General features: G+C 40.0%; 4 protein-coding genes across 7 annotated transcripts; 2 read left to right on the top strand and 2 right to left on the bottom strand.

The window, feature by feature from the left end:
* Positions 1–6,763: 6,763 nt before the first annotated feature.
* RB195_014703 (uncharacterized protein) lies at positions 6,764–7,806 on the top strand (the record flags this gene model as incomplete). Its single annotated transcript, XM_064205083.1, has 2 exons — positions 6,764–6,812; positions 7,529–7,806. 2 exons carry the CDS (start codon positions 6,764–6,766, stop codon positions 7,804–7,806), a joined length of 327 nt encoding a protein of 108 aa, XP_064060964.1.
* A 5,376-nt stretch (positions 7,807–13,182) lies between these two features.
* On the bottom strand, positions 13,183–13,530 carry RB195_014702 (uncharacterized protein; the record flags this gene model as incomplete). The annotated part of the gene is made up of 1 exon (XM_064205082.1): positions 13,183–13,530. The coding sequence occupies one exon, from the start codon at positions 13,528–13,530 to the stop codon at positions 13,183–13,185; it is 348 nt and encodes a 115-aa protein (XP_064060963.1).
* A 1,185-nt stretch (positions 13,531–14,715) lies between these two features.
* Positions 14,716–19,188, bottom strand: RB195_014701 (uncharacterized protein; the record flags this gene model as incomplete). The annotated part of the gene is made up of 13 exons (XM_064205081.1): positions 14,716–14,827; positions 14,889–14,974; positions 15,059–15,163; positions 15,395–15,514; positions 15,599–15,674; positions 15,745–15,826; positions 16,759–17,015; positions 17,378–17,463; positions 17,892–18,027; positions 18,114–18,211; positions 18,517–18,662; positions 19,054–19,096; positions 19,171–19,188. 13 exons carry the CDS (start codon positions 19,186–19,188, stop codon positions 14,716–14,718), a joined length of 1,365 nt encoding a protein of 454 aa, XP_064060962.1.
* A 935-nt stretch (positions 19,189–20,123) lies between these two features.
* RB195_014700 (uncharacterized protein) lies at positions 20,124–22,580 on the top strand (the record flags this gene model as incomplete). 4 transcript variants are annotated; one of them, XM_064205079.1, is made up of 6 exons in its annotated part: positions 20,124–20,141; positions 20,216–20,254; positions 20,423–20,487; positions 20,747–20,847; positions 20,920–21,003; positions 22,497–22,549. In XM_064205079.1, the coding sequence occupies 6 exons, from the start codon at positions 20,124–20,126 to the stop codon at positions 22,547–22,549; spliced, it is 360 nt and encodes a 119-aa protein (XP_064060959.1). The 4 variants fall into 4 exon arrangements, with proteins under 4 accessions (XP_064060959.1, XP_064060958.1, XP_064060960.1 ...); XM_064205078.1 differs by lacking the exon at positions 20,423–20,487 and having other exon boundaries at positions 20,216–20,258; positions 22,497–22,580; XM_064205080.1 differs by lacking the exons at positions 20,423–20,487; positions 22,497–22,549 and adding an exon at positions 21,096–21,164 and having other exon boundaries at positions 20,216–20,258.
* Positions 22,581–23,012: the final 432 nt, after the last annotated feature.

The following is a 23,012-nucleotide window of genomic DNA, read 5'->3' as shown; positions in this document are numbered from 1 at the left end:
AAATAACAACTGTTTTAAATTATAAAGAACAAGAGCTAAGCAAGATAAAGAAAACTATAGAGAAAAATATTTGGAATTGAGTGCTTCCTGCTTGATGCCAGACATGAAAATGCAACAATGAACAGAATTAACACTGCATTTACAATCAGACCACATCGGAACCGAAAACCGAAAAGCACGGAAATCCAGATTTAACGTTCGTTGAACATATCCAACTTCTGAATTTTCGTCGATCACTACTTAGGTTCACCAAAGCACCACAGTTCGTTTCTTTTTTATCCATTCTTGACGAATCCTTTCAAAAAGTATGAGTCCCTTTTTCTGAGAGGACATAAAAAACTGAGTGTGGGATTGCACTGAGAACTTCAAACCAAATCAGAAATTGTGAAGTTACTGGAGGATCCGAATGCAGGAAAGATAATAATCCCAAGTAATATCAGAACAAAACAGTAAAGGCATTAGTTGATATACACAGTTGTTCTACAATTTCGTATTGTTCCTTTCAGAAGTACCCAAAAGGTACTCTAGGAAGAGTTGTTCTCTTAATGGGACCCAAAATTATGAAAGGCAGTGACAGAGGGCGATAGGAAAAGCTTTCCCGCTCCTTCGGGTATTATGAAGATCCTAAGAATGTTTGCAGGTTGTTATAAAAATATTTGAGCAAGACAAATCAATATAGAGCAAGAAAAGCAGTATATTTTTGTCCATTTTTCTCTCCCTCTCTTGAAGGTAAAAAGGTGCGGGAGCCATTTCTGCGAGAACCATTTCAAGAAAACATTTCTGTTAAAAAAAAAAAACTGGAAACAGGAAAGGGGTGATCAAATTATTAATGTTCTAGACGTAAATAAAGAGGAGTATCTAAACGGCGATCCAGTCGTTTTTCTCGAAAAAAAATTCCCAAGGAAGAGATGTTCCGATGTGGTTAGAACCTAAAATTATTGTGAAAGTGTAAATATCTACGTACCTAATACCTTATATTTACACGAAAACTATGCACAACAGCCTGAGTCGCTCTAGCTCGCTTTCAAAGGTTATCCAAGCAAATCTTAGCACGAACCGTGACATTCCCATCGAGATGCTATCGTGAAAGGCCATAGCTGGCATTGAATTGGAAGAAACGTCGAAAAACAGAAAAAAAGAAAAGGAAGATAAATCTAGTAAAAGATGCAAAACGAACGAAACATCGATGTAAAGGATTTTTTTATTGGTTGGAACACGCTCTTCCTAGCAATCTCATCCGGGTGTGAATCATGCGTAGAATGTTCATCACTAAACAAATATCACCTCGCCCACAACAACTTGTACGGCCTATGCCTATGCCGATAGCGATGCTATCGGCGGGAACACAAGGAGGACCGAACACGAAAATTCGGACGAGTTTCCTGCGAATAGTCGTGAATTTTTTTATGCCTTTCAGCAGCGAAGTAGACTAATGAGCAAAATCCTAATAAGCTTAACTTAGCTTAATAATCTAGGCGAGAAACTTCAAAGGATAAGAAGGTCCACAAATAGCTGAAGGGCATATCTTTTCCTCCAGTGTCTCGGAGCAGAAAAAACTGAAGTTAGTGATAAGAAGTACTTAGATAAAGATCGTTGAGTGAATTGAAGAAAAGTGGCTCTAGGTTGCGGCATTATGAAGTTCCAGGATTCGGAAAAAGTTTGGGATTTCTCAGAGGAATTCACTAAAGAACTACATCAATATATTTTTGTGCGAATGACTTCCTGTGCGAATGCATATCCACAAATATTTGTTAATTTCCACATCCATAAGCTCATCCACGACGCAAATGTATGTTAAGAGTGGATTTTGATCACCTTACAACTGCGATAGAAAAGAGATGAAACATAAAATTTAAGAAATTGGTCTGAAAAAACTAATGAGGAAACTAATTTAATCCATAACAGTGCGTCATTATAGTGTACCATTAGTGGCACAGAAAAGGGTACAATAATACAAGTACAAACAAATAGTAGAAATTCGACAAATATCTGATTTTCACCAAGTGAGAAGAGTACAGTTCGTTGAGAAAAATATTAGTGCATGTCCGTGATCTTCTCTCTTCTTCTGCTATAATATGCTCCACCTCATTATATTCGCAAGTACGAAATAGCTATTCTATCATCAACGAATATGAAACTCTATACATGAATAAAAAAACACATGCCACTCGTGCCCCTTCTGTGGTAAATACTACTTGAATAGAAAAGAAAACGAACGGTTCTGAACAAAATTGAGGTGAATATTCGATAGGGCTGGGGAACTAGTGTCTAAGACAGAAGAACCACTAGTAAATGCTTGCATTGTTGTTACGGAATATTTCAACAAAATTCCAAAAAAGAAGCACTCCTCATAGGTGCAAGCTACAGACTTTCTGGCAGAAATTCTACTTTGAACAAAATCATGAAATGATTCTCGCATCCATCGTTACAACGCTTTGCAGAGATGTGAGGGAAAAAAATGCGGAAAGAGAAGGAGAATTCACGTTGTGGATTGACTCAAGAAAGTGTACATAAGTAATTAAGGATAAACAGAATAAATAGCCGACAAGGAGAGTTGAAATGAGTTGAGTTTAGCGTACTTCAGCTCGGAAGGCCCGCGGTCGGCTGCCAGTCGTTCAGGTTGATGTTTGCGTAAGAGCATATATCGAATAGTAGCCAACCGAGAGCGGTGGCGGCGATGCTTGCAGTACGCAGAGGGGTGTACGGCGAGCATGGTGAATTCATAATAGGATTAATAGCATAACATGAGAGAATGGTCGAAATTTGACAAATCTCATATACTTAGCCGGATTCTCGAGAAATGCGGAACATTGGATCCACAACAAATAAAATAGTTTTTTTTTTATATCTTCTAAGAGGAAAATAAACGTTATATCCAACAACCTGTAAGGAAGAGCTCATTTTTTTCCTTGAAGCCAACGTTCAAGTTTCCTTTGAGGAAACATAGTGCTACATTTGAAGCTGACAAAAAGTGAAATTGTTCTTGAAGAAAAGTATCATACAATTTCAAAAAAGTGTCTTGAAAGTTTAGAAAAAAGTTATTTGCAAGATTGTGAAGTTTTCTAGGAGGAGGAACGTCGACGAGAGAGAGAGAAAGAAATAGCTTCACTCATGTTAGTTCTAATAAGTTCTAGAATGGTAAAGTTTTTTTTGCGGAAAGCTCTTTCTTTTTTTAAAACTTCCGTCTAACAATCTAGCGCTGGAGATTCATGGCGGGAAAAAAGCTGAACCTGCAGAAAAAGGAAACCCTAAATTATATGCGTTTAAATATAGGACGAAAGATGTCCACAAAAACAGGATAAAACTTCCGAAATCAAAACCAGACAAAATCCCGAATTATATGCACGATATGCAGCTTGCAGGGCCCTTTTCGCAGCAACCTTGCGAAATAATCCGCCTCAAACGCTAGTGGCTTTAGCCCCTCGCGAGCCAAAAGTGTTTGATGATCGGGACGATTAAATTCGATGACTTGGGAAAGTGCAAGAAATCAAGTTGCGGAGCTGGTCGCACCATTCCGTAGAGCTGCTCAGGAAGGAACTAGACGAGCGGATCAGCCACGACGTGCAAACAGAGTTCGCTGCTGCGGGAGGGAAATTGAGACGTTTGGATGAGCACTGTCGGAAAAAAAAAACTCGCAAGTAACAGTTATTGGAACATTCACTGTCGAACGTAAATTTTTTCAAGAACATTCACACAATCAGAAAGGAAACCCTCATACGTTCCGGATAAAACACATTTTGCATGCAAGTTAGATGCCGATCTTCTAATATCGAAGGTGTTTACAGAAGATCAAGGAAATGTTTTCCGCAAAACGGACACAAACGTTTAGTGTTTCACTCGTTTATTGTGAAATGTGAGGAAAACCGTTTCTTGTTATTATTTCTAAAAGGAACTTTTTTTTGTGCTCATTGGCACCTTTTTTGTATTTTCACGGCGCAGCTGGAATATATAAGCAAGCAGTCTGCAAACATTCATGGTTAGACTTGGTCTTTTTTTCCTTTTTTCATTTATTTTTGAAAACCCAAACGTAATACCTGGACATGAATTTATTCTTTACAACGTTCGAGCGCTAACACCTATAAAAAAGTAACGTATATTTTTTGCCTGAACATAAGACTCTCCTGGAATGTCTTTGCGTATTGAAAAATAGATTAAATAATTAGATTAGATTGAATAGATTAAATAACAAACGAAATTTTGAGTGTAGTAGTCGCAGCCCTGAGGAGTTGGTAGACAGGTGGAAGTGGCACCTTTCAGTATACAGCTACTTGCCATTTACTAATCATGGACCAGTGGATCGGTTCACAACGTGCATTTTCAGAGACGTCATTTTGCAAAAATAGTAATACATCGACTGCTGCTCAACGGATCAACCTTCTCAAAACCTTTACAAATTGCATCTTCATCTACAGATATCTACATATACTGTTGAGTATACGGCAGACGACCGTTCTGTTCAGGTTAAACACCGCTGCGTGTTTCATCGCCGATCTTGTGGCTTCCTCGAAATCCCCGTTGAGCAGCGGCCGCCAGTACTACTATCGAAATTTCCCGTCTCCCTGCACCACCCAGCGCTTATCATTGAACAGAAATATTAACCTTTCAAAGACAGTCATATAGCTCGTCGTTTGTACTTCTAGTCTTAACACTTTTTATGTTAACAACTTTAGCGAGACGGAAACAAGATCGAAACGTTCAACACAACCATTCCTTTGAAAATGGACTTAAAAAGGAGTTTTTTGTTCTAAGAAAACATAGCGAATCCTAGCCCAGAATTCTGAAAATGACAGCAGCCGTTTTATCTCAGTGCTTTATTCGATCGAAACTGCGTAAGCGAGATAAATGCCTTTCGATACGCGTTAGTCTATCAAATTTATATTTTTATCTGCAAAGATATGTTCTTGTGATTAATTAACATACAATAATAATAACAATAATAATTATAATAATAATTATAACGTCTATATCCATAGCTGTAGAGAGATCATAAAATTGTCGGCTCATAAAAGACATCGAGATGAACCTTTCAAAATCCTTAGGTTACACTAGAAAGAATAACTCCTTTCCCGAGGCACAGCTATCTTTAATCCATCTATAAACTTAAAAATAGGGGTAATGTCTTCATTTCTCTGATAAGCGTACGCACGTCTTCCCTTCTGAGAACAGTGACCTTTAGTGCCAAGTCACCACCAATTTGGAAGAGTTTCCTTATCTGAAAGCTAATTCTAATAGAAACCTATGTATCATCGGGCATCGAATATATTTGTAATATTAGTTGGTGCAGATTTGCTCACAAATCTGTAAAAGTTTTATTTACTTTTTCGTTTCTCTCCAGTTGGAGAGCTAAACTTCGAACTAAATTAAATTATGCTTCAATTTAAATTACGTAAGAGCTCATGTGACGTCGTAAAAGAATAATTCACCAATTTTATGTAATAATTTTTACAATAATTTTGTTCACCTCGAAATTCAGACATTTACAGGGAATTTACACATTGTTCTTTTGTCAAATTCTCCACGAGCGATCTGAGATCATCTGTGTCGTGTTCTTCTCCCAGGGATACGATTTCTCTCATAGTATTATACCCTTTATTTGTGTATTCTGAGTATAACTTTAATGACGATAATGATTGAAGATTGGCATTATTGACACTCGTTCAATTGTTCGGTCACCATTGTTTTGTGGCGCGTGCAGTGCTGCCGATAGGAGATCTCGCTGTGACAGCAAGAGCGATGGTTCGAAACCGTCCTAGTCCCAACCAGGCTTGCCATCCTCCAGCGCCGAAAAATTGATACTAAACTAGTCATAGCATAGAGAATATGAACACTGACCTGACATCAGCTGTTTCTCGCGAGTCATGCTGTGGCTAGACACGCGTCCGCGAACCCCAGGTGATTCTGAATTGATGCGAGCGTGTTGGCGAATCCCAAGCGGATTGATTAACGTCAGACACTTTGTTCTTTTTATTGTTTTTACCAAATAGTTTATTGAGCTAAGCTGTTTCTAGGAATCAGGTCAAGGATCTTCTGCTTTTTGTGAACGTTGAGAGTGAAAGAGGAGAAAATAACGCAATACGGTGTGAAGTGATTAATAATCGTCGGACTTGAGAGCTGTAGAAAAACGATCAGCGGCCGACATTTAATGTGTGTGTTGAATAGATATATACAAATCGCTTAGTCATCGACATTTGTGCGGTAACCAAAGCTCTTCCTCCGTTGCTTATTCAGATGGGAGACAATGCAAGGGCCACAGTTATTAACGAATAGAATGGTAAAAATTAGAACGAGCAAACAACAAAACGTGCTCCCAGGGTAAAAAAGTCGGAAAAGTTCAAGAATGGTCATTCCCCAGAGTAAGTGCAGAAAGCCTCCATTGTGCTCAAAACTGTCTTCTAACTACGATGCTCCAAACAACGCGTAAAACGTTTTATCAAATCACATCGTCTTTCTCAAATAAAGTCTCGTAAAATGGTTTCTGCAGGAAACGACTAGACTTAGAAAAGTTTCCTGTGGTCCTCTTAGAGCTATCTTTTCAATTTTCCTTCTTCTTAACCGTACAAACCGTTTCCTACACTTCTTGTTACCCCTGCGTAACAGCTGGGAGTCATCGGGTTACGGCAGGCTCGACTTATGCCGCTTTGCATTTACGTTACCTCCGTAAATTCATTTAACGGAAAAGTTCAAGAATGGTCATCTTTCGATTCTTCACTGTTTCAGTTGATTACTGCTGCGTGATGTCATGGAATGGTAAGGAAATAGAACGATGAAAATAGAATGGATTCATATAAGTGACGAAGGTGCTCATATACAGGGTGGGTTCGGCGCCTATTGCGAAAATCACCTAACTCGCGCAACAAGATCGACAGAATCGAAGACTTTCTGTGTATTTTCTCGTTATTGAAGATGCATAGGCACATTTCGGCAGACATAGGTCTTTCCAACTTTTCAATTTCATAAAATGCAACTTTTTGTGACACTGCGACACAATTTCAGACAATTTTTATCAGTTCATTCTTTTCGTTTGTCCCTCATTTTTAATTTAGAATAGACTTATGCTGCAATCGAATCCCAGGAAACAACTGATCAAACAACTTTTACATTGATTCTGTCTGGATTCACAGGTTTATTATGCATTCAATGGTTGTGAATGAAAACGGATCTAGAATGTTTATCTTTTTTGATCAGTCCAAAAATTTGGCAAGAATCATCGACTGCAAGGTAATATTATACAACGTTTCTAACACTTGCTCAATTGTATTAAGCAAATCTGCCGAAATAATACTGCTCCTACTTCACCCTTGCTATGATCAAATACGTCTGGCATTTCACTAATCATCGATAGCACATCACCGAGAGAGGCATGTTATAATATCGAAAGACTAAACATTTTCCCTGCTTTGACACATATAAGACAAAGGATGAAGTGTCTGGCGTTGATCAGTCCGCCTTTGATGCGCCACCACGTTCACTTCAATTCAGAATCGCTTGAGGTTCACGAACGTGTAACTGACGTATACAGTTATTGCAGGGCAAACCGATGTATCAAGTCAGTGGTTTTACCTTCTCAGACAAGTATGGTACCAACTTATCGACCCCGGAGGGATGAGTGGCTTGGTGACCACTGGGGCGGATTCGAACCTCAGATCGATCGTGCAGGCAGCGGAACCTCTAACCGACTGCACTACTCCACCCACACCATGCCATAACACATATTGCAGAAAATCTACGAACAATTTCTCATCCTTAAATTCCACTCCAGCATTTTATAAGTGTTATCTCTGTATCAAAGCGATACGAAACGAATAAATGTTGATTTATTCACTGGTGTTGCAGATTTCAGGTCGAGTATGGTGCGAAAGTGCGGTCTGTGCTCGAGAAAATTTGAAAAAGGAAAACCTAATAAAAGCTGCACAAAAGGTTAGTAGGGAATAGTTATGCCTTAGGGTTGTGCTTGTATGGACCAATATGAGCAATGCAGTGACACACTTTGAAAACTAATTATTGGCCATCAAAATTCGATCATTGAGAGCATCTTGTCATGTTCTTTAAAGTCATCTATTTCTGTCCAAATTCATGCCGCTTTAGCATCACATCTTGACCTAAACTGAGGATCGTGGGCAAAACAACTTTTCAAATCATTCCTTGTTTGAAGTAGTGCAGTTCTTTAGATACTATAAGTCGAACTAACAACTGTAATCGATCGCATATGTTGTGGATAGTGATCAGATTCATAATTTAAGGTATTGATACCCAACACGTAATTTCTCTTTTCTTTTTTTGTGCTCATTTCAGCGTAAGGTTCTTCACCATCGTGAATTCAAGATCTACATCATTCAGGGTAGGTGTAGTGTAGTGGTTAGAGATTCCGCTGGCTGTTCTCGGGTTCGAATTTGCCCTAGTGCTCACCAAGCCTTTTCCCCTACGAGGTCGATAAATTTGTGACGGACTTGTCTGGGAGGGTAAAAACACTGACTTGAAACATCGGCTTGCCCTGCAAGTCACTGTATACAAGTCATGTCAGTTACACGTTCGTGAACCTCAAACGATTCTGAATTGAGGTGAACGTGGTGCTGCATCAAAGGTGGACTGATTAAAGCCATAAACTTCATCTTTTATCCTACACCATTCCTCTCCTTTCATCCTGCTGTTTTTTTCCCCTTCGCTTCTAAAGAAAGACGCACATAAGACTGTCACATGAAAACTCCACATATCCATCTTCACTGTATACTTTCGTTTTTTTTTTAAAATGTTTTTGCTGCTAGGTATCGCTAAAGAACCTGGATTTAAGCAGATTATATTTTAAAAAAAGTCAAGAAGAGGAAGTGGAAATATCAGGAATTTTTTGAAGGCATAAAACTAATGTAGGGTTCTAACAGGAAATTAAATAGGAGTAATTATCGCCGTCGAACTACAAGAAGGTGATTCTCAATACAACTATCTACATTGTCTCAGTTTAATGAGGTAATGTGAACATTGTAGTTAGTAGTAGTAAACACAGTCAATGATTTAAGAAAAAACAAACAAAAAGGGGTCAGATGAAATCCAAATTTTCTTGAAAAAGGAATAAGGCTTTCCAAAAGAAGATCCAGTGCCCAAGAATTTGCTGTACAGAATGACCAATTAAACGAACATGTTCGAAAAGACGACCTCAAGTGAGAAGAATTTGGAATATCTTTTGAATTCAATCGTGAATCAGTATCTCCCTTTCTTTGATAAAATAAGCACGTTGGTTTTTGGACAGATATGGAATATCGCCAATTTCTGGCGATTTTCATGATGACAATCCTTATATGCAAAATTCTTTAACGTCTTTTCTTTCTTCTGCATCTCCACGATACTAACTCCGAAGTTCGAAATTTGTGCAACATCATTCTTCGCAATGAGACAATTTCTGGCAGCAGAGTCTCGGTTAATTTTCTAGAAATTCAGGAAAATTTGTTTTCGATATTTTAAGAAAGGAACTACAGCGTAGTACGATTATCACTCACTCGTTTTTCTTTCATGCACTGAAGTCCAAGTGTCGCTCAGTGGCGGTAGAATTGGATTAGAATAGAGAACGTTTCTCAAAAAGAAGCAAAATAACCCTTTTGAAATAATTTTGTCTACTCGAAATGAAGAATCAGTAAGTTGGGATTGCTTACGTTAGTATTCTCTGCAAACTCCTTCACTATCATCACATGTTCCTCGTCACGTCACCGATTAGCATAATAACACTCAGATGAACAAGACGCTTCATTAGCATAGCTTACTACAGTAAAAACACTTTGCTTAAACTGGTGCGATAATTATCATATGGGATAAAGCCAAAAGATTTAATCCTGAAAAATTTCTCTTTTTTTCTAAGAAATCGATCCTATGATTGTCTTTAGGCACATCCTTCAACGCAACCAATCCACAACGAAGCTCTTATATACATCACTGAGTGCACTATCGCCAGATTTTTTGTCCTAACTTGGTGCGAATAAAAGTGTCAAATGAATGGTAGCTCACAAACTATGCGAGCGCTGATGATTAGTCCATCCTTCAAACAAAATATATCTGAGGCAAAAAAGAAAGGATACGTAAAGCAAAAAGAAGAAACAACCATAGCACATAATACCCATAATTGAGTAGTCTTTTCATTTCTCTCTTTTTCCGTTGTTAATATATCATCGAAGAATAATTACGTCCAACAGAATGAGTGTGATGGGGTTTTGCTGGGGGCAATATAGAAGGAAAGCGAACTCATGTCTACCAGAGGAAGGTGTGTTGCGTCGTGTCGTATTCACTTGCATGAGCACATTTTACGCTGACTGTGTACAAGAGAAACCTAGTAGAAGTTTTTCTTCTCTTAAGAAGAGAGCGTTGGTAATTTGAACGCGTGCGGTAGTATCCATTTGCGTGACCTCATAGTGAGACCTCCTAGGATTTTTTAATCATCATTTTTCATTAGGATACCACTGAGAAGCAGAAACACTAACCAAAAAATTTTATAACAAGTGCATCACACCACGAATCTGGCTCGCTATGGATTTTCGTTGGATATACCTATATCGGGTCGTAGATCATGAATACAATGGTGGTTCCGCTCATGTCTCCCGGCATCACTGTAAACAGACGGCTTCGGAATGCGGTTCCTTACGACCAGGATCAAGCGAGTAGTTGAGAACAAACCATCCTAATAACGACCCCTTCTTTCTCATTATTTCAGGTATAGCCGCTCACATAGCAGTGGAAAATCAATTATAATAAACAGAATTAAAGGAACAAATTGGAAGCTCAACAAATAAATCATTAATAAACTAGTCTGAACGTCCGGCTAACGCCAGAATTCAGGCTTTCTGTGGCGTTCGCTTCGGTCGCGTTCACTGATCAATAAAAATTAATAGTAGCGGCATTTGCTGTGAAATTAGATTGGTGCCTTTTTAATAATACTTTCTACTTTTTTATGTAAAATTATTGGCAAGATTTCTTAGATTTCTTTTTAAATATTCCACATTTGGAGATCATTCAAACGTCAGCTTTAAATACTCTTTCGATACCAACATAATACAGACACAATTTGAAAATATTACTGGAAGTATGAATTTTCTTCCTATTTTCCCCAACAGTTATCAGAGGATGATGTTTCAACATAAAATAACGTGACAACATCATCGCACTGATAATGATAAAGTTCGACGTCACATCATAACGTCATTCAACTGTTTAAGCAGCGGGTTTCACTCATGTTTCCGCTTTCCGAGGAAGACATGTTACCAAGTTGAGGCAAAGATGCAAGAAAATGGACATGCAAAGGAGCGATAGAAATGAAAAGCAACACGCGCTGTGGTCAGGGCTTTTAAACGGTTGCAACGTCTCTTTCACCTTCTGCGACATGCAGATGAAATTATTGCGCAGCAATCTGACGCCCCGGGACCCAACCACCCCATTTTATAGCTATCTGGGGTCGACGCACCAATCGCTGGTGGATCCGTCATACCCCCTTTTTCGAGTTTCGTGACACACAGACAAACACACACACACAAACGGACTAAGCTCGTTGTTATATATCATGATCATGATCATGATGATAGTGCTATAAAGGATAAGGGATAAAGTTTCTGGCGTTAATCAATCCGCTTGGGATGCGCTCAATTCAGAATCGTTTGAGGTTTACGAACGTGTATCTGGCCTATGCAATGACTTGCGGTGGCTAGCCGATGTTTTTATCCTCCCAGACAAGTCTGGTACCAATTTATCGACTCCGGAGGGATGCAAGCCTTAGTCTGAGAGCACTAAGGCCGATTCGAACCTCCGATCGATCGAGCAGGAAGCGGTACCTCTAACCGCTACACTACACCCGCCCCGAGTTTTGCAAAACCGAAAAAAATTGCTGAGACCAATATTTCACTGGCAGTTTTTCTGAAATTGTGTTTCGAGCACAATTTCTCAACTTTTTCTCAACTAGTTTTCGAGAAAACGAAAACTAATGTAGAAAAGTAAGGAAAAATTATGATAGGAAAAGTTTTCCTCTAAAAATATTTCAAACCGAATTCTTCTTCATGAACAACGAGCTGAGTTATTGGACTTTCTCTGAAGTCATACAGATTTTGACGCGTTGCCGAGAATATGAGATTTCGCACTTTTTTCCCGTTGAGAGATTACGGTAGCGCGGTTGGAAAATTTAAGGATATTTTTCGCTAGAGCATTAAGGAAAACCCTTAAGTGCTGAATTCTGGTCTCTGCAGGTGTTATGGCTCTCTTAAAAGCTAGTTGAGAAAATCTCGAAAATTTGAGGCAAAATTCTAAGAATTTCTCTCAACTAGGCATAAAAAACTAGGAAAGCTAGAAGCACAGAACTTTGAAGAAATACAGAAGAAATCTCTCTCTACGAACTACAGCCAGCTTTATTGCACGAAATTTACTTTGAGCGTCAGTATTCAAAGACTTGTGGAGTGTGAGTAAAGGATAAAGGATAGAGTTTCTGGCGTTAATCAATCCGCCTGAGATGCGCCCCCACGTTCACTTCAATTCAGAATCGTCTGAGGTTTACGAACGTGTACCTGGCCTATACAATGACTTGCGGTGGCTAGCCGATGTGTCAAGTCAGTGTTCTTATCCTCCCAGACAAGTCTGGTACCAATTTATCGACCCCGGAGGGATGAAAGGCTTGGTTTCCGCCAGCGAAGGATTTGGACCTCCGGTCGATCGTGCAGAAAGCGGAACTTCTTACCGACATACTACTACACTATCCGCCCCCACCATAAGATACCTAGTGAGAATTGAGTCACAGTTTCAGTTTGGATGATTGAGTTTCCTACAACACAAATAAAAGGCAGAGAAACAAGAGAAACTTATTTAGCCACCTAGATGGCCCGTTCTCAAAGGACATGTGGACCCCAGCATCTTTTCCAGTTGTTTCTTTCCCTCCCCATTGTCATCCAAGATGTTCTCAAGTTTCGTGAGTGAAGTTGACGAGGTCTTCGAGCCGTACCTAGCTGAGCTCTCAACTGGTTCATCCGTGCACCTCACACCATCTCGTTTGTGGCCTCCTTCGAGGGCATTTAGCATCGCTCGGGATCCACTGTAGCGTTCTTTTAGCCCATCTATCGTTGGTTATTCTCATAATGTGACCGCCCCATCTATGTTTTGCTTTCGATTTATAATCCGATGGGTCGCAAAGACGGGACGTTATTCTCAATTTGGAGCTGCGAAAAGCGGCTATATGTTGTGTGCGCCGGTTAAAGTCCCGAAGACATCTCTATGGGTGATAAGTGGCTTCTTAGATGTTGCAACGTTGTTCGCCCACGTCTCCACTGCGTAACAGAACGCTGGAAGAACTGTCGAGTTCAACGCATGGGCACAGAGACCTCGACCCGTTGGTACGTAGCTTCCTTGACGGAGTCGGAGTTTCCGTTGGCGGCGGAGGCGCAGAATGGCTGGACGAGGTGGCATGATCTCGTGAGAATCAAAAAGATGGACAATACATGGGTGCACAACAAAATCGACACCGTCTACATTTCGCGATGAAACATTCCCTCCGCGAATGACGAGTGCACCGTTATTCATCTGACGTTCGTCTCTCCTTCTGATTTTTGTAGAGCAATCACGTTGAATCACATACGCTTTGGGGCTCTAAGAAGTGCGTGTAGGTCAGCGTCTGTGAGGTCTGTTCTCGCGTGAAAAAAAAAAACAAAACAAAATCTGAGACATTCTCTATGGCAGGTCGTGCACGTGTCGCCTGGTCCAGAATCAAACACATTCTGAACAACCTGAGATTTAATCGCTTCTCACCGGTCGCCATACCGTCCGATGTCTGAGGCGGCAGTTCCTAGTGCAGGGTACTGCGGCAGTGAATATGCTGCAGTGGCAGAAAGACTTTTCTCCAAACTAAACAGCCTTACCATGACGAGCTTAGCTTTCACCACAGGTCGTCGCAACCTGCATGGATCAGGGAGTCAAATTTCACTAAGACGGTGGTGAATCTCAGCAGTGGCTCACTCTTAGCTAGGTTTCCGATTCCAGTAAACAGTAAATAAATAAATAAATATAAGATAAACAAATCACAAACAATAAGCGGTCATATAAGAAATCGAAAATTTCGGCGGGAAATTCTTCCATCCTCCACAACAGTTTGCCGCCTCATAGTGGCGTGGAGGTGACTCTGGGCGTCGAAATGGGACTGGAACAGTACCATCGATTTGGGGTGATCCCTTACGGCAAGGTAACTTTTTCCGGTTAAAATTTTCCGGAGAGAATATGTCAGAAGTATTTCTAATTATATTTTTCTATTTTTATTTTTCTAATTTTAAAGTATTCCAAATTTCCAGGATCTGGTGAGGGCGACAAAATGTAGCCTAATCAAAACTGTTAACTATTTCAGCTCTTGTTTCACATACATTATCGACAGGCTGAAATCTGTGTCAGACCAGTATTTTGTATCAGCACTACTTTTTACTGCTAAGCTGTGTTAATCAAAAAAATTGTTCGAACTGAGTGGCAGGATTTTACTCCAAAGAAATTTGTTCTTAAGAAAACTCAGCTAAAGCACAAGATTCTTACAACATGAACAAACACTTTGGCTAACATAGATCTGGACTTAATTTCGGTAAATGCTTATCAATGCATTCCTAGTGATGAACTCACCGCTACTATGTTCACGCTGAAGTTTTGGAATAATTCTAAAGTCGTTACAACCAAAAAAAATTCAAATGCTCTTTATTCACGATGCCTCTTGGTACGATGTCGCTATTATTACGATGGAGTCCAGTTCGAAGGACAGAGTCCCGTATTGTTGTCACAAACATTTTTACAACGATTGCATGTACCACCCATCTTGTAGATCTGTTGATTGACACCAAATGTGCTGAAATTTTTCTTATACATTATCGACTAGTGAAATCTTCCTCTGCAGACTCAATGCGTACCTATTGCTATAGATGCATAACACGCGCAGCTTGCCATTACACTGCCTGACAGCACATCCTAGTTTAACATTAGTTTCCCAAACCACCTAAAAGTTCTGATATATTCTTCGCTACGGACAGAAATACTGAAACAGACGTTATGGGTTCGTACGTGAAAACAAAACACACACCTTTGCAAACCTTGGAATGGCAAGATTTACAGAATACAAGTTTTTGTCTCCTGCTTGCTGCGCCATGGTGCCTGTCTGGATTTCATTGTACCATCTTCGAACGGCCTAAAACGGAAGCGTGTAAATCCTCTCCAACTTATTTGAAAAATATGAAACAAGTTGGCGATTCCTTCAAATATTTATCAATTCTCTCACATTATTCACCAGTGATTAAACTTTGTCAAGTATATGTCACTTCTGTGACAACTTCTTCAAAATCAATAGTTATTTTATATATTCGTGTTCACTAAGTTATGCGTAAGTCATGTTTCGTGAAGAAATTACAAATAAATGAACCAGTCGAGCTGCCTCAGCAGGATCTTTGTTCGCATTTGCGAACGTCATGCGGTTTTCGACATTCGTGCTAGTGCCACATACAGCATTGTATGCAAGTTTCTCCGCTTCGCAGTCGTACTCCTGAGAAAAGAATTTCTTGCAGTATAGTCTTGCGCTCTGGGGATGATTACGTGATCTTCTTCGAATACAAAATCTACTCCCTACCATTTTTCTCATCTGGCTAGCTGGACGAGCTCTTATGCCACCTGACATTACTCCTTTACCTTGAGCAATCGTAGATCTGCAAATGACAAATCTTTCGAAAACCTTACTTTGAAAATGAATCCAAAAATGTCCAGTCTACCGCTCACCGGTAACCATTATGCGCGTTTAAGAATTCTCTTCTAACGTCATCGGTCGACATTTGCGAATTTTGCGGACACATTGTTCCTGCTATAACGTTCAGTTTGACAGAAATAACAATTGCAACAAAAAAAAGGGCATTGAAGGCGTTGGGTACTGCCGAGCCCGACTTGATGAAGAAAAGATTTTTAAAAAAAACCTTAAAATTTATGTACTTTGGTGCGAGAAAACTGCTGTTGATTTTACAGTTGGATAAGAAAAGGAAAAACGTCTAGTATCACACGCATCCGGAATTGGGCAGTATCCTTCTTCAAATTCGGACTCTCGACTTGCTTAAAGATCCGCTTGTACACGTAGTAAGCGAATGCTTCACTCACAACTTTTACTGCTTTTGTTGGGCTGCGCAGTGGTGGAATGACGAAACAAGGCTTTCTTAGCAATTTTGGGTTACGAGTGATGGCAACGTCACCACGAAACGCCGTAAGTAGAGCCTTACGGAGTTCGACGACATTCTTTTTCAAATGCTGTCTTAATTTTTGGTGTTCCGAATAGGCGGATGATTTTGAACTCGAATATAACTCGCTCTAGACAAACTTACAGTTCTATCGTGGTATATATCCAGTAACAGTTCACTTGATGTGCGCACCTTGCTACTCAGTAATGGTCGATACTTATTTCGCCACGTATGGACATCTTTAAGTCCATTACAATACAAAAAGAGTACATTACGAGAAAACCGTGCACAAATGAATTGCTGAATGAATCTCAGCGTACGTTTTTCGTTCACATCGCACACGTCTGGCAGCCACTACGCGAACATCTACACATACGTTGGGGATCCCAAGGTTCCTTCTCTCAAATGGTTAGCTTAACTAGAGGAAGAAAACACAGTACGAAGTATGCAGATTGTGAAGCTGTAGAAATATGGGCGTCCTCAACACACTTTTTTGCGTAGATAGAAGTGGTTGGACTAGACCAGAGGTCTCTGGATATGAAAAGGGATTGTACAATTAGAGACCTACCAACTCCTCCTGCAGTAGTTCCTGTTCCTGGCGCTGTACTACCTCCACCTGTGGGTGTGGTAGCAACTGATATAGTCGTTGCTGCTGTGGTAGTTGATTTACTAGGGTCAATGTATCCAGCAACACACAGCTTCTTTGCTGCGGCACATGAGGAGCTCTGGTACGTTGTGCATGGGATATAACTTGAGACATCGCCATTGTCCGGCTTCGTACATCCTCCTCCCTTTTCATAAATTGGTTGTCCATTATCGGGACCTCTAAACAAAAATTATGTCCATTTAATTAACATTTGAATGTAGATTATAAGGTCAAAGTTACATTACAAATGCACCAGTGCATCTCTGAGTTTTTATATTCACCTATTTCACGTTTAAAAAAAGGCTAGTGAATTCCAATTAAATATGAACCGTGCGGTATAAGCAAACAGGCGTTAAATTCGCCCAAACCTCTACTTTATCTAAGACAGGTGAAGGTAGTTTTTTTTTTGGAAATGCGTGGCATACTTTTTTTAAACCACTTTCTTTGAATAAACCTACAATTACGTAACTAAGCAATGTTGGAAGTGCAGAAACTGGCGATATTTTCAGTTCAAGTAATTTTCCAACAAAAGTCGACGTACTTAGGGTAAAGCATACATGCCATGACGAGTTTTCCGTTACAGTTTCTTTGAGCGCAACCAAGTTTTACAGCACTTCCATGGGCCAGCTGAAATGCTGGTCATAAGTTGATTGCAGTGGACAAGATAGGAGGAACATCAGGCACTTAAGGGCAGCATACCATGAATCTGAGATGGTGCGGATTTCAGGTGGGGTATGTGTATACGGGCTCGTAGATTATGGAGACGGGGATTGTTCCGCTAATCTCTCCCTGCACCTTGCGCCGCCTTCGCCCTACGATTAGTCGAAAATCATTTCGAACTGTCCCAATAGGCAGTAAGGGATGCTACGCGTGCAAGGGCGGCGCGCTGCAGTAGAAGGCATCGTACAAAACAGCATTCAGGTGCCGACTGCTTGCAGTGATTCAGGGAGCGGAACCACCTTGGTCTCCATAATCTACGACCCCGTACACGGATACTCCTCCTGAGATCCGTACCACCACAAATTCGTGGTATGCTGCCTTTAATCAGAACGTACCATTGCGAAATCATGAAGCTTTTTATTACTGTAGGTGGGGCTGGTGCCGTCTACAGCCGCGTTTTTTACGGTATTCCACCACTTATTGACTTGGGGTTTTATCATTGTTATTGGATCGCAAGTGGTGATTGGAACGCTGAAAGAAGATTTGTTATAGCAAATTGTGCTAAGCAGTAAATGCTGTACTTGCATCGAAGAAAGGGGCGTGAAACTGCCGTTTACCTCGCAATGACCATCGATAACTCCGAGGGGGCTGAGGCAGTTGCGTCGCATTTGTCAACCACTTTCTGCGCTTCTACTTCAAGCATACAGTCCCAGTCCTAAAACGTCAAGGAAAAATAGAATTTACTTTCTTTTCCAAACAGAGAGGTATATTATATATGCTTTAGTCAAATCTTTCGCCCGTTTCTTGTCTGGTTCAGCTTTTGGTCATTTCAAAACGAGATTCTCATACGCACTTTTGTAATCCATGGTAAGACCTCTCAAGAAGACTTCTGTCGTTATTGCTTTAACGTCCTAAATATAACAGCAAAAGGGGTACTGGAATCAGACCTTAGTTTAAAAACTTTTCTGCGGCAAAGTGATTCATGGCTCTTCAGGTTTACGAAAACAAGTGGAGGCTCACCAATCTATAGATATTCTTTCCTTGAGGGAGTTTGCCATTTTTGCCTGTTGCGTCCCCTTTTGCAAGAGATGATCTCAAGTTGTTGATGTTGGTGCGGTATGCACCCCTTATATTGTCTGTCGAATCAAAATTCCAGCATTGAAAATCTGAAAACATAGATGACGCCGTAGATCATAAAAGAAATTGCCATTAGAAACCATATGCACCGAAGTGAAATTTCAACACCAACACGTTTTTTTTTGAAAGTTTCTTGGAAGAGTATTCTATGTTGAAAACCAACATCAGCTGCGTTGCCGGTACATTAATAGGTTCCTGGTTAGCTGGTCTAGCGACACAATAACACGTACATTTTAAGGACTGTAGTTGGGTTGCAACTTTTTATTTCACCACTTAAAACCTTTGAAATATCGTTTGTGTCGTACAGAAATTCCGTCGAATTTGTAGCACAGCACATCTCACGTCGATGAGCCTCTCGTTTTTAATAAGATTCCTAATTTTTCTGCGGATTATAACAACTACTAAGGATATCAGACTGACCTACTGTAGCAGCGCTACCACCAATGAAGATAGCGATGAGAATCTGAATATAATATGTTACGGATACAAAACCAGTGAGTGAAAAATTCACATTTCGCAAGAATTAAGGTAACTTACTGAAGAGGACGGAAACATTTGCCCTGTTTGTAGTGAACTAATTTCTCTGAGCATTTTATACGCATTCGGATCGGATTGATCTGTGTTTTTAAAAATGTAAAACATTGGAAATCAATATTTTCTTTGTTTAACCCCTACTGAAAGTGGCAATTTTCAATTCGTTACTAACTTTTGGCGAAAAAAGTGCGCTGTCAGCTGAACAAGAGATAACTGTCCATTGTTGAAGCCCACGTTCGGAAGTGAGCATTTGAACTTATGCTCTGTAGCCGCGTTCACTGCGTTCATATTAGTGTCAATGCGTTGGCGGCCACGTATATTCTATTAGCCTGACATTTGACTGTCTGTAGTCATTGATTCAAATTTATTTGTGATGCACAATGTACCGACATATGCAAAAGTTTGACATCCAACACTACTTTACCACTAGTTTACAAATGACAACAACTGCAATTGCAGAACTGCCCACAATCAATCGAAATCTAGTATGACTACTTCCTGAACCTTACGGATTTTTCACTACAGTTTACTTGGTTATTCAAAACATACAAATGAGGCTAAAAAATGGAATTCAAACTTTTGTATATGTTGGTAGATTGTGCATCAGAAATAAATTTGAATCAATGACTACAGACAGTCAAATGTCAGGCTAATAGAATATACGTGGCCGCCAACGCATTGACACTAATATGAACGCAGTGAACGCGGCTACAGAGCATAAGTTCAAATGCTCACTTCCGAACGTGGGCTTCAACAATGGACAGTTATCTCTTGTTCAGCTGACAGCGCACTTTTTTCGCCAAAAGTTAGTAACGAATTGAAAATTGCCACTTTCAGTAGGGGTTAAACAAAGAAAATATTGATTTCCAATGTTTTACATTTTTAAAAACACAGATCAATCCGATCCGAATGCGTATAAAATGCTCAGAGAAATTAGTTCACTACAAACAGGGCAAATGTTTCCGTCCTCTTCAGTAAGTTACCTCAATTCTTGCGAAATGTGGATTTTTCACTCACTGGTTTTGTATCCGTAACATATTATATTCAGATTCTCATCGCTATCTTCATTGGTGGTAGCGCTGCTACAGTAGGTCAGTCTGATATCCTTAGTAGTTGTTATATTCCGCAGAAAAATTAGGAATCTTATTAAAAACGAGAGAAACGGTACTGGTGACTGTGTGGTACTGAAGGTTTATGAACATAAAATGTGCTGTGCTTCTCCACTGCAATCAACTTATAACCAGCATTTCAACAGGCTTATAGAAGTGCTGTAAAACTTGGTTGCATTCAAAGGAACTGTAATGGAAAACTCATGGCCAAGTACGTCGACTTCTGTTGAAAAAATTACTTGCACGTTAGAACTGAAAATATCGCCAGTTCGTGCACCTCCAACATTGCTTAATTACTTAATTACTACTATATTATTTCATTGTTAAGCATTATTAATATTAATTACTGTTATTAATTACTTAATTGAAAAATTATTGGTGCCGTTGTAGTGCAATTTTGACTTTATTATCTATATTCTATATTCTATTTCTAATCAAATGTGAATTAAATGGACATAATCTCTCTTTAGAGGTCCCGATGATGGACAACCAATTTATGAAAAGGAAGAAAGATGTACGAAGCCGGACAGTGGCGATGTCTCAAGTTATATCCCATGCACAACGTACCAAGGTTCCTCATGTGCTGCTGCAATGAAGCTGTGTGTTGCTGGATACATTGACCTTAGTAAATCAACTACTACAGCAGCAACGACTATATCAGTTGCTACCACAGCCGCAGGTGGAAGTAGTGCAGCGCCAGGAACAGGAGCTACTGCAGGAGGAGTTGGTAGGTCTATAATTGTACCATCCCCTTTTTTACATCCAGACACCTCTGGTCGAGTCCAAACATTTCTATCTAAGCAAAAAATGAGTGTTGAGGACGCACATGTTTCTACAGCTACGAATTCACATTCTGTATACACTTCGTACTGTGTTTTCTTCCTCTAGTCAAGCTAACCACTTGAAAGAAGGAACCTTGGGATCCCAACATATGTCTAGATGTTCGCATAGTGGCTGCCATTACACACGCTGAGATTCATTCAGTAATTCATTTGTGCCCGGTTTTCTCGTAATGTACTCTTTTAGTATTGTAATGGAAGTAAAGATGTGCATGCGAAAAAAGTGTCCAGAAAAATGTATCGAACATTACTGAATAGCAAGGTGCGCACATCAAGTGAACTGTTACTATATATATATATATATATATATATATATATATATATATATATATATATATAAATATACATATATATTTATATAAACACAAAAGCACACACACACACACACACACACACACACACACACACACACACACACACACACACACACACACACACACACACACACACACACACACACAAACACACAAAAAAAAAAAAAAAAAACACACACACACACACACACACACACACACACACACACACACACACACACACACACACACACACACACACACACACACACACACACACACACACACACACACACACACACACACACACACACACACACACACACACACACACACACACACACACACACACACACACACACACACACACACACACACACACACACACACACACACACACACACACACACACACACACACACACACACACACACACACACACACACACACACACACACACACACACACACACACACACACACACACACACACACACACACACACACACACACACACACACACACACACACACACACACACACACACACACACACACACACACACACACACACACACACACACACACACACACACACACACACACACACACACACACACACACACACACACACACACACACACACACACACACACACACACACACACACACACACACACACACACACACACACACACACACACACACACACACACACACACACACACACACACACACACACACACACACACACACACACACACACACACACACACACACACACACACACACACACACACACACACACACACACACACACACACACACACACACGGTCTAAGCGTCTAAGCGCATTATCATATGATATATAACATTTTGTCCCTTTTACTGCTCAGTGCAACTCTAAGTTTGAAAAAAAAAGAATGCGAAGGTTTCCTACACGTTCAATAATCTGAGCAGTCTAAAATGATAAAGTAAAATGAATGAAGAGGTAGCTTTGTGACCCTAAACTGAAGGAAAGCACATCGAACGGAGTGGTAGACAGAAATGAAAGGAAAAATTAGCAAACGAACAAACCAACTCTTTGCAGAGCGTAAAAAAAAGCGTTCTAATGGAAGAATGGTTAGCGTTGCCCACTACTAAGAATATCGTTCGCTTCCTCATTTATCCATAGTTGACCTTATGGATGCGATCAGTTCTTGACCTTTCTGTTCAACTAATGCTAAGATCAAATGTTCAGAAAACCTTCGCATTCGATTCTTGTTTTCTTTCCATGTTTAAATTGAGTTCTCTAGTATTGCCATATTTCTCTGGAAACTCATTTCTATTGGAATCCATTTCTTTGGAACCAAAGCCATAATTAATACTTCTAAATAAGCAACATCAGCAAAACCTGGAATATAGTCGTCAGAAAAAGTAATGTCTACGAAGTATATAATGGTTAGATGGAAATGAATGCAGGAATAAATATTTCAATCTATTGCACTTTTTCCACATCTTCCTGTTTCTCTTGTGTTTCCACAGTAGTGCCGATCCAGATGCTGTTCTGGAAGTGTCATAATGTCGTGCCCCGGGTCCGCTCCGAGTAGGAGCAGCGGGCATCGGT

Source organism: Necator americanus, chromosome V, assembly GCF_031761385.1.
Source record: "Necator americanus strain Aroian chromosome V, whole genome shotgun sequence".
Classification (NCBI taxonomy): domain Eukaryota; kingdom Metazoa; phylum Nematoda; class Chromadorea; order Rhabditida; family Ancylostomatidae; genus Necator; species Necator americanus.
This window is presented reverse-complemented; position numbering and strand designations above follow the sequence as displayed.